Consider the following 15,431-nt stretch of genomic DNA (forward strand, 5'->3'; position numbering starts at 1 on the left):
CTTTACTGATAGTAATAGTAATAGTTATTTTTCCTACAGGAATTTCAATAATAGGATTCTATAATGAAAAGACTATAGTTATACAGTCTGTACATATCTGCACCATTTGATGACCTCTCTGCATGAGAACAACAGCTTTAATTTTCCAGCACTATTAACACACTCTTGCTGTTTCCTCCTTTATCCCCTATTGGGCACAACTTGGTAGATGCCCACACTCTTTTTTTTTTTTTTTTTTTTCGGTACATGGGCCTCTCACTGTTGTGGCCTCTCCCGCTGCGGAGCACAGGCTCCAGACGCACAGGCTCAGCGGCCATGGCTCACGGGCCCAGCCGCTCCATGGCATGTGGGATCCTCCCAGACCAGGGCACGAACCCGTGTCCCCTGCATCGGCAGGCGGACTCTCAACCACTGCGCCACCAGGGAAGCCCTGTTTTTGTTTTTTTTTTTTTTTTCCACACTCTTTCCATTATTCTTAGGTGTGCTAGATGTCAGCAGTTGAGGGGCTCGGGCCTGGCTCTCTTATAATCTTCTCTGATTAACAGATACCATGAGTTGAAAATCAAGCTGCATTATTGTCGCTCAAAGAAGAAATGCCTGTATTTAGTAAGATCGTGCCTTTGGAATAGGCAAAGTAATTTTCATTAAGAGATTGACTAAGGATCTTATAGAAGCTTAATTGAGTGTCTGGTGGGTTTGGTTTATATAACAGTATTACTGCTGCATACAGCTGTCAAGAAAAGAGTTAGATACCAACCAACTTGGTCATTTGAAACCTTAGGAGGAAGGAGTTTGTTTCAATATGTTCTTTTTTTTTTTAATTTTATTTTTTTATACAGCAGGTCCTTATTAGTCATCCATTTTATACACATCAGTGTATACATGTCAATCCCAATCGCCCAATTCAGCACACCCCCACCCCCACCCCCTGCCGCTTTCCCCCCTTGGTGTCCATATGTTTTTTTTTTTTTTTTTTGGTTGGGGGTAGGAGTTTATTAATTAATTTATTTATTTTTGCTGTGTTGTGTCTTCGTTTCTGTACGAGGGCTTTCTCTAGTGTGGCAAGCGGGGGCCACTCTTCATCGCGGTGCGCAGGCCTCTCACTATCACGGCCTCTCTTGTTGCGGAGCACAGGCTCCAGACGCGCAGGCTCAGTAGTTGTGGCGCACGGGCCTAGTTGCTCCGCGGCATGTGGGATCCTCCCAGACCAGGGCTCGAACCCGTGTCCCCTGCATTAGCAGGCAGACTCTCAACCACTGCGCCACCAGGGAAGCCCTCAATTTGTTCTTTAAAAAAATTTTTTGGAACCTAAGAAGTGACCAAATAATTTTCTAGAAGGATTAAAGTCTTAAGACCCAAGGTAGTAATCTTGGATCAGTAGTAACTCAGGCAAGCCTGTAATTGAGTGGCACTAAGGGGTAAGTATTTTTGTAAGGGAAATTTTGAGTAAGATTCTTCTTATTATAAAAGCTAAATAAAAACAATCATTATTCAGGAAAGTTCATTATTCAGGAAAGAACTTGCAGCCCTTTATTTTCAAGAAAGGGCCGCAGGATAGGGAGAGGTGTTGCCATGTACGGGACAGGGCATAGTAAATAGAATGCCTTTATTCAACAATGAGTTGGGAAAGGAAGCTGCAGTAAAGTAAGGAGGGAGTAGCAAAGTCCGGAACCAGATTTGCAACTTGTATCACTTCAAAATACTGTATAAAAAATGAAATTATAATGAAGCAATGAATAATGGACTTAGAAGATTTTGCATTAATTAGCCATAATTGAAAATGGTTGGTACCTTCTTGGATCCCACAAGACTCTTGGCCTCAGTACTCTGTAGTTAGGTCTATCAGTTTTGTCTTCTTTCTTTACACTAAACTGTTAGTAATTTGTCTGAATGTAAGTGTGATATTTAGACTAGGAGGATCATTATTTAAACATCTGCATTCTCTGAACTAGGGAGAAAGTAAATTCTTCATAGGATATTAGATTGTTCTTAAATATTAAACTTTTACTTTTAATGGAGATTGTTTTTTCTGCCCCTCAGCTACTGAACATTTTATCTTCATGTAGTCTTTTCATTTCAATTTAAGTTCTGCTGTGGATTTTCTTCCTTTTCCTTCTTCTTTTTTTTTTTTTTTTTTTTTTCCTAGTGAAAGCTAAAGGTGGAAGGTTATAATTCTTTATATCAAAAAAAAGCCCAGTTCCTTCCTCAGGCAGACATAGTGTAATGAGATTGTAAATTAATGTTGCAGCCTTAATTTAGGGATGAGCGCTCTAAAGCTTTGACCTTGGTTTAAATTTGGTTACCAGCTGTAGTTGATAAGCATATTTTATCTTTTTACATGACCATTTTGTTCCTTGTGAAAATAACTTCAGTAGTTGAAAAGTCAGAAAAGAGACCCGATCTCCCTTCAGAAACCAATTGCACCATTATCTCATTTGGTGTAAACTACTCATGGGGAATTCTCCAGCCTTTTCTTAGTAAATTTAGGTGCTACGCAGGATGTGTGGCACTGCTACATTTCTGTGGTTTGAGGAGTTGTGTCTGCATTTCTACCAGATTTCTAAGCTATTTTCCAAATCCAGAGATGCTCACTTCTCCTCTCTTAGAACATAAACATAATACTTTTTAGTGTCTTTAAATGTAGTAGAATGTATATGTTCTTTGGGTAGCTTTCAGAATAATTTTAAGGAGTCACCACATTGCCTTATCTTTATAAGACAATAGAGCAAATATCATTTGCCCTTGCTAGAACAATTTTGTTGTCGTTCTCAAAACAAAGTTTTTTGTTTGTTTGTTTTACGCAGTTCTATTTTCATTTTCCTCTTCCCTGGTAGGTCTTGAGTGTTGATGACTATACTGAAATACGGATCTCTGGGATACTCAGATGTCTGTGAGGGTAGGATACCTGTTGTCTTAGTTAGCATTTTCATCATTGTAAGGAAAAGAGTGAGAGTAAAGGACACCTTCATTTTGTGACTTCTCTGATGGAAATTAATTAAGCACAGCTCAGAAACAATACATTATCACCAAACTACCTACTCCTTCCCCCCCAAAAATAGTGGGATCCTTCTTTGTTTTGGCTTTGAACAAAGATGAGGAAAGCCCTTTCCACCTAGACAAGAACAATGAAACCAGAAAATTTACAGGTGACATGGAACACTTCACTGAGGTAGCTTCTGCAAGGTGATTATTATCTAGCAAGGACCGTTTAGGTGGTCCAAGCACTGAAAAGATGGAGAACAGCTGTGCTGAAGGTATCATTCCTTCTTAGGGTCACAGAATGAGTCATTCTGTGATTCATTCCTGACTTAGTGTTTCTTCACATTGCAGCCTTCAATCTTAAGTTTTATCCTTTCCAAAATGGGGTCCATGTGAGTTTTCTTTCAAAGAATTTTACTGTTTAAAAATCTTCATAGTTTCTTTTTTTCACCATTTAATATTAAATAGCTTGATAATTTGTTTCAACTAGTTTTCCGTGACTAATTATTTCTAAATTATACAAGTCCCTAGATAGTCAAATTAATGATTCCGTTTTAGTCCCATTTTTGTGCCTTTCCTGCTTTTTTCCCTTTGGTTGTCAATGATATAACAATAGCAAAACCAGCACCTAGCACTGTTAAGCATTTTACGTGTAGAATTAATTTATTTGTTAAAATGCAAAATATGTAGTACCAATTGAATTTTGAACCATTACTTCCTAATGTCAGCTGAGAATAAAATCATTTTCATCCATCCCCTCAGTCCCTTCAGCCCTTCAATTATTATTACCTAAATGTGTTTATCTGCTGTTTTGGTTTGACTTTACAACTTTTAAAAATCCAATCCCTCTTTATCTGTATAGTTCAGAGTGCGTTATGACTCCTAGTCTCAACCCATCAGCTTTTACAATTTGATCTATACAATTTTTTTAATGTACTCCCAAGTGTTTAATAGTTTTTTAATGAGTTATCGTTAAACGACCAAAAATAATGGATAAGAAAAGGGAGGAATTTGGTCAGATCTTAATTACTTGAATGTCAGTTAGTCAAGTGAGGTTTTATTGTTTGTTCGTTTGTATTATCTTTTAGGCTCAGTAGAAAAGAAGCAACAGAGAAGATCCATTAGAACCCGTTCCGAATCAGAGAAATCCACTGAGGTCGTGCCAAAGAAGAAGATCAAAAAGGAGCAGGTTGGCTTCCCACATGTAGAGGGTTAACCGTCGTATTTGTGAGTGTTGTGACTTATGCTGGTGTCTTAAAAGAAAGAGAGACTCCCCCCACACTGGCTTTCCTTTCCGGACTACCTAATGCTTCTGTCCTGGTGAATCCCAGTGCCCAGTCCTGATACAACCATCCCTGTGATGCTGCTTCAAGCATTTTCACAGAAAACAATCAGGCTTCAGGAGATGGGAAGCCAGTGGTACAAGACTTTTAAAGAATTCCTCACATTGATTTTGACATTTCAGTTATGAGCAAAATGATTTCATGTTTTCGTGATTTTTATTTGGAACCATCATTGAGTTTCCTTTTTTTTTAATTTTAATTTTTGGTTTAAGCTGCTGGTATATATTATTTTTATTTTTTAAACAGACCAAATTAATTTACCTATAAGAGTTTTATTTAAGAAAGATAATCATAGATGATCTGGTTTTTCTGTTGGTATCACAGATTTTTTGGAATGTTATTTTCCCAGTGGAATGGCACTCACCTGTTACTGGGTTATCAGATACACACTATTTACATAAAAAAAAGGAGGGGCATTTTGACTGGAGTGTATTCAGCCAGTGTAATCAATACAGCAATAGGCATATTAAATTACCTTTTCAAAGAAATTTTTGGAAATCGTTAACTTCTTTAACTTAAATTCACAGTCAGAATTTTTCTTAATTTGTTAAAGTGAAAGAATATCCAGTTTTATACCCAGACAGCTGCTACTAAACAAAAAGAATTGTGAATAGTATTAGTTCCAATAAGCTTTATATTTTTAAAACCACTTAAATATGGAAGAATGTGAAGTTTTCTATTTAAATTATTTCCTTCAGAGTTTTAAACTTCCAAACTTAAGAGGTGATTTTGTGGGTACTCTATGGTATCATCAGATATGTAAAACAGTTTTCCCAGAAATATTTAACAAAAATTTAAATAATATACTAATTTGTCATTCATTTATCATAATTAGCTTTCATACTTAGGAAATTATATTCCAAAAAATCTTTCTAACCTCTTACAGATCTCCAGTATTCCTTCACAAAATGAAGTTGTGATTTTGCCAGCTGGTTCCCAAATTCAGTCTGTGACCAGTCAGTCTAAAATTAATAAGGAGAATGAGTACAAAAAATGGGACGGATTGTTAATGCCACTGTGTTTATAGTTAGTAGTAAAACAATACCAGTGATTGTTTAGAAGATTTTATATTTGTATTACTAATTGTATCTTATAAAAGTACTTCTGTTGTATGTTTTTTTTACTTGTTGTAAAAAAAATAAAAAATTTTTTAAAAAGCTTAGAATAATCCTTAAATATTTACAAAATGTGTTGCAACATGCATATTTCACCACTCAGAGAAACATAAAATCCAATTCATAGCTTAAGCAGGAACTCCTTCAAACGGCATCCTTTCTTTAATTCCAACGGTTCAATCCTCAAATTACCACGTGTTTTACATAAACATTGGCAGAATAACTTCTGATCTCGCTCTCCTAATGTAGGATCAAGACACTGTTCATAAGACACTCAAGAAAGTGCTTTTGCAATATCACAAACTTATTTTCTTAAGTTTGTACTAGCAGCAAAAGTATTGAGCTTCCAGCTGTATGGAGCCCTGTAGCACTCTCTACAGAGAGGGTCCTGATTCCCAGCAACTTAGATGTGAGTGCAGGCGCGGAAGGGTCTTAAAGTGGCGTGAGTTACATTAACCTGAGTATCATAGTAAGTAAAAATTTATCCTAACGTCTTTGGGGCGGGAGGGGTTTATAGCAACATCGGGACTGGTTGCAGAAACAGCCCCTCTCCTGCCTCCCAGACACTGAGGAAAGTATTTGTGTTCTTTTCATATACCAAGGGAATGGTGGGAAAGGTCATTGCTCAAAAGCATGTGGCTGTGTGTTGTCACTTGGCATCCAGCACAGGCAGTTAGGATTTAAACCCTCCCTGACCCTGAGACAGAGAACTTTACCAGAAAATGGGACCGAGTCCAGATTTCAGATACATTAATCGCTCATCATTACTTAGATTGATCGAAGTATTATTTTTTTCCCTCTGTTTATTAAGTGAAAAAAAATTCCCCATTAATGCTGTATTTTTCTGTCCAAACAGGTTGAAACAGTTCCTCAGGCTACAGTGAAGACTGGATTACAAAAAGGTGAGTTATTATAATGTTGCTCTGCATTTCCTTGATTAAAACCAATTTTAAAGAATTATTTGTACTTCATGTATTTTTGTGTGTCTCTGTAAATCACTTGTCGCTCTTCAGTCGATAATTTGTGTGAAATTGAAGTATTCCTGTGTTTGTGTGTGTGTGCGCGCATGCGTGCGTGTGTGTCTTTTAGAATTGATCTTACTCTGTGCCTCCATGTGAAAAGTCTTATTTGTTTTGGTAAATTGGAGAACACCACGTGTAGGCTTGATACTGTTTCCAACTTTTCTCCATAAGATTCTGGGGTTTCACTGGTTTATAAACTAGGGATGTGACGAATCCACTTTTTTTGGTATTCGACTGAATACCGAATAGTAGCTATGTCAATAGTGGTCAAACATGGACTATGACAAATCAGACAAGACAACCTGATTGAAAAAAAAAATCTTGCCACGTTTATTTTTACAGTGCTGTAAAATCTTTTTGTAGATTAAAATGATTCGTAGCATATTTATGGCCATTATTTGATGACCTTATGCAGAATCTATTTGAGATATGCACAAAGTTTAAGAAACCTTAAACTTAAGTCTGTACTTTTCTGTGTGCAATTTGACTACAGTACAAACTCCATAGCATGATTCGTGCGTTTTTGGTGATGAGATCAGACTGTATTTAATACCTGTAGTTTACTCTGGGCAAATTGCATTATTTAAAAAAAAAAAAAAAAAAACACCAGCCTCTCTGCATTCTCGGGGAGAAGTCTGCAGCGATGGTCTCCGTGGAGATCCTCAGCAGAACTGAACAGCCTCTCGGAGGGAACACTGCTTGGCGGAGCTCCAAGAAAAGACATCGCGATCGCTGCGAGATTAGGAGGCCTGATTGCGTTGTGTTTCCACCATTCCACAGGGTCGGCGGACCGGGGAGTGCAGGGCTCTGTCAGATTCAGTGACAGCTCCGTCTCCGCAGCGAGTGAGGAAACTGTGGACTGAGATTCCTGTACAATTTCATCCCAGAAACTCCAGACTTGTAGTCTCCATGCAAGATTTCTTTGTCGGCGGCTCGATAAACAGTTCCTTTGTTTTCAGTTTTGATTTTGCCAATCATCATTATTGGCATTTTCCTGCCTGATTTCTTTTTCAAGACTCTGAACAATCGCTTTAACATTCAAATGATTTTTTTTTCTTTTCTTTTTTTTTTTTTTTTTTTTTTGTCTGAGCTGGATGGGTACAGCTTAAATCATGGGTCCAGCCTAAAAACGACCGTTTAACTTACACTGATCAATTTCAACATGGACTGTTTTTGGGTTTTTTTGGTTTTATTTTTATTTTTTTTAAATAAAGCGTCATTAATGCACATCTGCAGGGTTTTGCCAAACAGCCCAAACTGTATACATTACAATCATTAAAAGCTCTTATTTTTTTTAACATTAGTGCCGTTATCATGGAGAACAGCGTGGTGGCTGCCTTTGGCAGCCTGTCCTTTTTCTAGCATTTTCAGAAACTCATCGGAAATGGCGGTACCTGTGTTTCCCTTCGAAAGCCTCTCAGTACAGCACTCCTGTTCCTCTGTTAAAACTCCTTGTTAATCCAGTGATCTTTTAGGCCAAGGAAATATTTTGTGGTGGTGTTCTGGGTCCATACACCAGCAATGAAGGAGATAGATTTGTGTACTTGTGTTTTTTAATCAGCGTTAACACGGGCAGGCACCCTCATTTGTAGATGTAAGGAAACATTCAGTGAAAACCTTGTAGGATGGGATGTGATAACGAGGTTCCAGTAACCTGAGCAGTCTAACGAGGTCCACATCCTCCTCCACAGACCGTGGCCACACACCAAGTGCTGCTCCCACTCAGCCTTTGCGGATCTTCATGGCCTCGGGAGACCTGTTTCTCCATGGTCTCTTCTGGACTGCACACTTCCACCATAGCTTGCTGGGCTGATCTAGATGTCTGTTTGTTGTATGGAAATTTTGGGGGAAAAAAAAAATCTAAAACACAAACTGTGGGTTGAAATATTAACCGTCTCCTTGGTTCCTTGGTATTCACCGTGCCTGATCTGCACATTTCATCGTGGCTGTTTCTGTATAGCCTATACTGCATTAGCCCAAGAGATTGTTGCTTTGTAACTTTTTGCACTATTGTTTTGGCTGGATTTGTATTACACACCGTTTTAAAAAAAAAATTCCACACTATTCTCTGCCTTTTTTTTTTTTTTTTTCATATTTATTCCTTCCCTCACCAAGTCCACACAGAGGCCTCTCATCCAGCTCTTCGTGATTTGGCTGCACTTGAACATTGTCTGTTTACAGCCCTCAGCACTGTGCCTCCTAGATGGCATGACGTATGTAGCTGTGCTGCAGCACTTGTAATGGTCACAGTAAATGCCCTTCACCCAGCAAGTCTCAGATGAACAATTGTGAACATCCAGGATTTATCTGGGGGGCAATAATCAACTGAATTGCAAAATTCGGGGGAAACTGGCACTATCCGTGTACGAATCGAATACAAATCAAAGATTTGTCACATCCCTAATAAAAACAAGATGGAGGTGTCTCTGCGACCATATTTGTAAGCTACACAGTGTGTTGGGTTTTATGTCTTCCCCCTCCAAATTGAATGGTTCTTTGGATTGCTCCAAATCGATCAGCTGTCCTACAGTTTTGATAGAATTGGTTTTTAGGTTGGAACTTGGGCTCTGTTGCCCGAAAATAGCTTTAGAGCAGGAGCACGGAATGAAGTGTTTTAATAGAGCGGTTGTAAATTACATCACTCACCATCAGGAAGGTCAGAAGCTTATGAAATTTTGACTCATGACTTCAGTGTTACAAAGAGAGCTATGCTTTTTTTTTCACACTACAGATGAGATTGGGGAAAGAAAATATTCTCCCACAAAAAAATTAAAACAAACTTTAAGTACTATTTTAGGATTAATTTCGGTGTGTTGTATTAAGGTGCCAGCGAGATTTCAGATTCCTGTAAACCTCTAAAGAAAAGGAGCCGCGCCTCAACTGATGTAGAAATGGCTAGTTCCACGTACAGAGACACGTCTGACTCCGATTCCAGAGGACTGAGTGACCTGCAGGTAAATATGTCCCAGGGCCTGGGCGCAGTGTTGTCTCGCTTTGCCAAACCAAGCGACCAAGTAATGGTTTTGCTTTGCCTGACTTTTTCGGCAAGAACAGGGAATTTTTTTTTTAATGCTAGTAGTAAAGAAATCATTTTGGTCATTTTGTAACTTACGGGTCTCTTAATTTTGCTGATCTCTTACATAACAGGAGTGTAGTTTTTTAATTGTAACCGTTTCTCTCAAAACACCAGACATTGGGTATCCAGGGGTTTTAGAAAGGAGGAAGAGGTTGTGTGAAGGTTTCTTTGAGCAAGTCTTACTAGGATTTTCGTAGCACCTAATCTTGAGGAAACTTTTGTTTTTCTTAAAAATGTGTTCTGTTTTCCATGTAGGTAGGCTTTGGAAAGCAAGTCGATAGCCCTTCAGCTACTGCAGATGCAGATGTTTCTGATGTGCAGTCCGTGGATTCAAGTTTGTCAAGAAGAGGCACTGGAATGAGTAGGAAGGACACTGTGTGTCAGGTAGGCAGGCAACCTGTCCTGCAGCGTGAAACAAAGGCTGTAATATCCTGCCAGTCATACACTTCCCTCCTGTTGGAGAGGGTAGTATCTTTCTAAGTTATGATACTGCTTTCAAGCTACAGATCCAAAAGCCACTTCTGGCTCTTTTCTTCCCTTTCGGAGTTGGAATACTTATTATTCACATGTAAGTGCCAGTCTTCATTGTGATACTACTCCCTTATTAATTGGAAGTAAATGGCAGATGGCTGACTTCAAAAACATCTTAAATTGAAGTTGGTATTAAAGTTTTTAATGTATATTTACCCTTTTTGAAAAATACTGCTTTGCACTGTGAAGAAAAGTTAAAGTATGCAGATTCCAAAGAAGGAATCATAAAAGATCAAGTATGACTTTTAAACTTTATACATATTGGGTCTGGAAATAGTTATCTGGTTCAGTGGTTCTCAAAGTGAGGGCCAAGGACCAGCAGCATTGGCGTTGTCAGGATGCTTATTGGAAATGCAAATTCTTGAGCCCCACCCGAGACCCACTGAATCAGAAACTGTGGACATAGTAATCTGTGTCTTAACAGACCCCCCAGTGGTCCTGATGCCTGCTACAGTTTAAGAACAGCTGGGGTTGTTTTTGCCATGTTACAGATCTGTGAAAGCTCTGGGGATTCTCTGATTCCTTGTGAGGGAGAGTGCTGCAAACACTTCCACCTGGAGTGCCTGGGATTGACATCATTCCCTGATGGAAAGTTCGTCTGCGTCGAATGTAAAACTGGTGAGCGTCCTGGTAGATGTGAGAAGATGGGGGTGAGGGTGGAGAAAGGGCAGTGCCCGCATCTCCCATGACATCACACTCTCTTACCATGTTTATGTAGCTTGTATCTCCTCTCCCATAGCTATTCCAACCAATTAAGACCATCCAGGGATTAGGCCTCCTGAGATCTAAAGAGCAGTTCGTAATATTATTGTCAGATTTCGTCCCTCTAGTGCCTTTACCGTAAAATCTGTCAAATCATCGAGATGTATTTATGTTTTATCTAAAGAGCTATACAAAGTTTGTAGAGTGAATTATTTTTCGGGTGGGCTTGAGATTTTTGTGCTCAATAAATTGGTTTTAAAATCCCTTGACTTTATAGACCAGAATAAGTGTCCATCACAGACTATAACCATGGGGATTGTATTTTTAGTGGAAAGATGGAACTATCAGAAATTGTTTTTAAAACATGGGGGTTTTGGAGTCACCATTTATTTCTTGTACTCCATGTATAGACTGCCACCTGTCAAAATAACTTACAGAGAAAGAAATATGTAAGTTCATATTTCTTCTCTCTGTAGCCATGATTCTAGTTAAGTCATGGAAAGCAGAAAATAGAATTGTTTAATTTGTACCAATAAGGTAAGTGAAAAGTCACCTGGAGATGGCCTGGTAGTGCTTCTAGGAACCATGTTCACATGTTTCTGTGGGTTTTGTTTTGGTTTTGCTGTGAGGAACTGTGAGCCAATTGGATGTCAAGTACGTACGATATGCTGATCTTGCCTTTGATACCTTATTATTTTCCTCCTCCTTTCCTCCCATTATTTGGATTCTCATAGATACTTATTTTATTCTTTTTTACTTGTAGGCCTCCAAAACTCCTTTGTATATTCTAGATTCCATTAGAACAGTAACTTTCTTTTTAACCAAATACTTTCTAAATGCCAGGTGCTCTTAGTACTAAGCGTTTTATCTTCTTATCTCATTTGCTCCTCACTACATTACGAGATAGATACTATTATTTCCATTTTACAGAATGTGAAACTGAGGATTAGAGAGGTTGTTTTCCAACCTTGCCCAGAGTCACAAAGACGCACATGGTGAAGCTGGGGTTCAGGCCCAGGAGGCAGAGCTTGACCCCAGAGTCCTTGCCCTTTCCCATTGCCTTCTGCCACCTTGACTCAGTCGGATGGGGATCCTATATCACATATCCTGACCCCCCCCCCCACACACACACACTCACACTCACCTACATACACAGGCAAAAATTAAGCTACACAAGCTGTTTTAAACAAATAACTTGTATTTTTCCCTATGTAAAATATCATTTTATTTATCACATTTAGACTCTGCAGTAAAGCTTTTGAACAGTTTGCCAGCTGGCAGCCTCAGGGTCAGATTATCTGCACATTGTTTTATTTGGCCCTCAGAATGAGTTTTGAGTGTGTTAACATGGATCAGGCACATACTCCTTGTTCCCCACGTTCCCTACCACTTTTTCTAAAACCCTGTCACTCAGTCATTGATGTAATCTGCCTGGCCCCATTAAGCCTGATAAATTACTGATAGGAAGGACCATGTATCTCAGTATTAAAACACTCTTAGGGCTTCTCTTCTAACTCTAGAATCCAGTAGAATTCTGCCAACAAAGGTTCGATATAATCTAACTGGGTACACAACTAACAGAAAATTTAAGAAGGAAATTTGCTTTAAAAACAATTAAGTAGAACAAAGTTGGAGGACTCACACTTCCCGATTTCAAAATTTGCTACAAAGCTACAGTAATTAAAGCAGTGTGGTACTGGCATAAAGGCATATAAACCAAGGGAATAGAATAGGGAGCCCAGAAATAAACTCATATATATGGTCAAATTATTTTTTAACAAGGGTGCAAACACTGTTCAATGGGGAAAGGATAGTCTTTTCAATAAATGGTGCTGGGAAAATTAGATCCACATGCAAAAGAAGTTGGACCCTTACCTTATACCATACACAAAAATTAATTCAAAATAGATCAAAAACCACAACATAAGAACTGAAACTATAAAACTCTTAGAAGAAAACACCAAAAAACCCCAAATAACCCAATTCAAAATTGGGCAAAGGACTTGAAGAGACATTTCTCCAAAGAAATACACAAATGGCTAGTAAGACATGAAAAAATGTTCAACATCATTAGTAATCCAGGAAATGCAAATCAAAACCACAAAAGTAATTATTTTTTAAACTGCTTTTGTTATATTTACTATTACATGAAAATCAGTTTGATACCAATGTGGTACACTACCAACATATTAGGAGTGAAAACTCAGATTCTTCAAACCATTTTTTAAGATCATTTACGAAGTCTTCTTTTGTTTATCAAAAGATAAAACACTTCACGTGTAAAAAGTATTACAGGATACATGCCTGATAAGTTCTTATACTGCCACTTTCTGTTGTTTAAGACAAATGTGATTTCTGGAAAGAAAGCATTTTCATTTGCCCTTTTGAATAAAATGTGTAACAGGCAATTTTACTTACTACTTTCTTATTCTAAAGGAAGACCATGTGCTAGTGAGGAGGGAGGGTAGTGGAAGCATGCCCATGCTGGAGCTCTAAACGTAAGTCTCACAGGGGGTTATAGCTCAGTCAGCTCTGTTAGTGTGATGGTACCACTAATTACAACAATTTTCATTTATATTAGACTTACTCTGATCATTATGCAAGGGAAACCCTATTTCATTTTTACATAGGGCAGTTTATGCATTAGGTAAAGTCAAAGCTTTTAAACTTTAAAATAATTTTCTTTTAATTTTTAAAATTTCTTATTTTTGTATGTTTTTAAAATTTTTATTTATTTTATTTATTTATTTTTGGCTGCATTGGGTCTTTGTTGCTGCACGCGGGCTTTCTCTAGTTGCAGCGAGCGGGGGCTACTCTTCGTTGTGGTGCGTGGGCTTCTCTTGTTGTGGAGCACGGGCTCTAGGCCCCCAGGCTTCAGTAGTTGCAGTGCACGGGCTCAGTAGCTGTGGCTCGTGGGCTCTAGAGCGCAGGCTCAGTAGTTGTGGCTCGTGGGCTGTAGAGCGCAGGCTCAGTAGTTGTGGCGCACGGGCTCAGCTGCTCCGCGGCATGTGGGATCTTCCCGGACCAGGGCTCGAACCCGTGTCCCCTGCAGTGGCAGGTGGATTCTGAACCACTGCGCCACCAGGGGAGCCCTAAAAGTTATTTTAAAAACAGTACTATTGGACTTCCCTTGTGGCACAGTGGTTCAGAATCCACCTGCCACTGCAGGGGACACGGGTTCGAGCCCTGGTCCGGGAAGATCCCACATGCCGCGGAGCAGCTGAGCCCGTGCGCCACAACTACTGAGCCTGCGCTCTAGAGCCTGCGAGCCACAGCTACTGAAGCCCACGCGCCTAGAGCCCGTGCTCGGCAACAAGAGAAGCCACAGCAATGAGAAGCCCACGCACCACAACGAAGAGTAGCCCCCTCTCGCCGCAACTAAAGACATCCTGCGTGCAGCAACAAAGACCCAATGCAGCCAAAAATAAATAAATAAATAAATTTATTAAAAAACCAAAACAAAACAGTACTATTGCTTTCATATCTACCGATATGTTAAAATATAATTTGAAATTATATATATGCAACAGGACATCAACAACAAAAATAACCCTGCTGTACTGTTTTATTTGTGTAATGAAGCCAAAAAAAAAAAATTGAGCGTCACAGTTGTAAGTACGAATTTTAAAGAACTTTTATAATTCAGCCAATTTAACACTGCTCAACTTTATTTTATTTCTACAACAAAGCCAGTTAACAACAACAAAAATTTGAATATCACAGTTTTAAGTCCTGATTTTAAAGGAGCTTTATGACTTAGCCAATTTGTAATGGTTAGGTACTTCCAAAACCAAATATAACTTTCTGTAAAAAATCAAAACAAAAAACTATTCCTTGTATTTTTTGTCCTTCAGAATTTTTATAGCATCATAAGAAAAATGGGCAAAAGACTTGAACACTTCTCAAAAGATGATGTCCAAATAAATAGTCACTTATGATTTCCATATGTAACACAGACACAAAAGGAAAACGCTAATCCTAATTTTAAAAAGCAGATAATTACAGCTTTCAGTCATATGCGGTTGTGAACAATGCTTCAGTCAACATCCTTTTATATGTACAAGTCTTCCCTCTAACACAGACAGCAAGGAGTATTATAGAATTTCTAGGCCACAGGAAGCCAGTGTATCCTTTTAGAATGGATACTGCCCTGTTGCCTTCTAAGACAGTTCCTTCCAACTTAAACTCCTACCAGCAGTACGTAAGAGTGCCCATTTCCCCACACCCAGATCAACGATCGGTATTATCAGACTCTAAGTTTTTTCCTATTTGATGAATTTTTAAAATGTTACTTGTGGTTTTAGTTAGTATTTATTTGATTACTAGTAAAGTTGAGCATTTCGGCATATGTTTATTGGCTATCTGTCTTTCTGCTTTCTGTCAATTTCCTGTTCATATTTGTTGCCCACTTTTATATTAGGCCGTTTCTATATTGATTTTAGTTCTTTATAAGTCTTCTTATCTTTTCTTGTATCTGTTACATATATTTTCTCCATATGTGAACTCTTTTTTCCCCCATGATTCTGCTTTATTTTGTATTGATTAATTGGTTAAAGTATAGTTGGTTTATAATATTATATTAGTTTCAGGTGTACAACATAATGATTCAATATAGATTATATTACTTTTAAAGTTGTTATAAAATATTGGCTATATTCCCTGT

General features: G+C 38.4%; 1 protein-coding gene across 5 annotated transcripts in view; it reads left to right on the top strand.

Moving 5' to 3' along the window:
• Positions 1-15,431, top strand: part of NSD3 (nuclear receptor binding SET domain protein 3) — a 109,076-nt gene that overhangs the window by 61,984 nt on the left and 31,661 nt on the right. For 3 of the 5 annotated variants that reach the window (XM_081220793.1, XM_081220794.1, XM_081220795.1), the window contains exons 8-12: positions 4,068-4,168; positions 6,294-6,339; positions 9,283-9,413; positions 9,791-9,919; positions 10,558-10,684. In XM_081220793.1, the coding sequence (XP_081076919.1) occupies positions 4,068-4,168; positions 6,294-6,339; positions 9,283-9,413; positions 9,791-9,919; positions 10,558-10,684 (534 nt within the window). Of the gene's footprint in view, positions 1-4,067; positions 4,169-5,208; positions 5,390-6,293; positions 6,340-7,239; positions 7,834-9,282; positions 9,414-9,790; positions 9,920-10,557; positions 10,685-15,431 lie in introns of those variants that run through there. The other 2 variants (XM_081220797.1, XM_081220796.1) reach the window with 2 other exon arrangements.

Source organism: Mesoplodon bidens, assembly GCF_964165515.1.
Source record: "Mesoplodon bidens genome assembly, chromosome: 20".
Lineage (NCBI taxonomy): Eukaryota > Metazoa > Chordata > Mammalia > Artiodactyla > Ziphiidae > Mesoplodon > Mesoplodon bidens.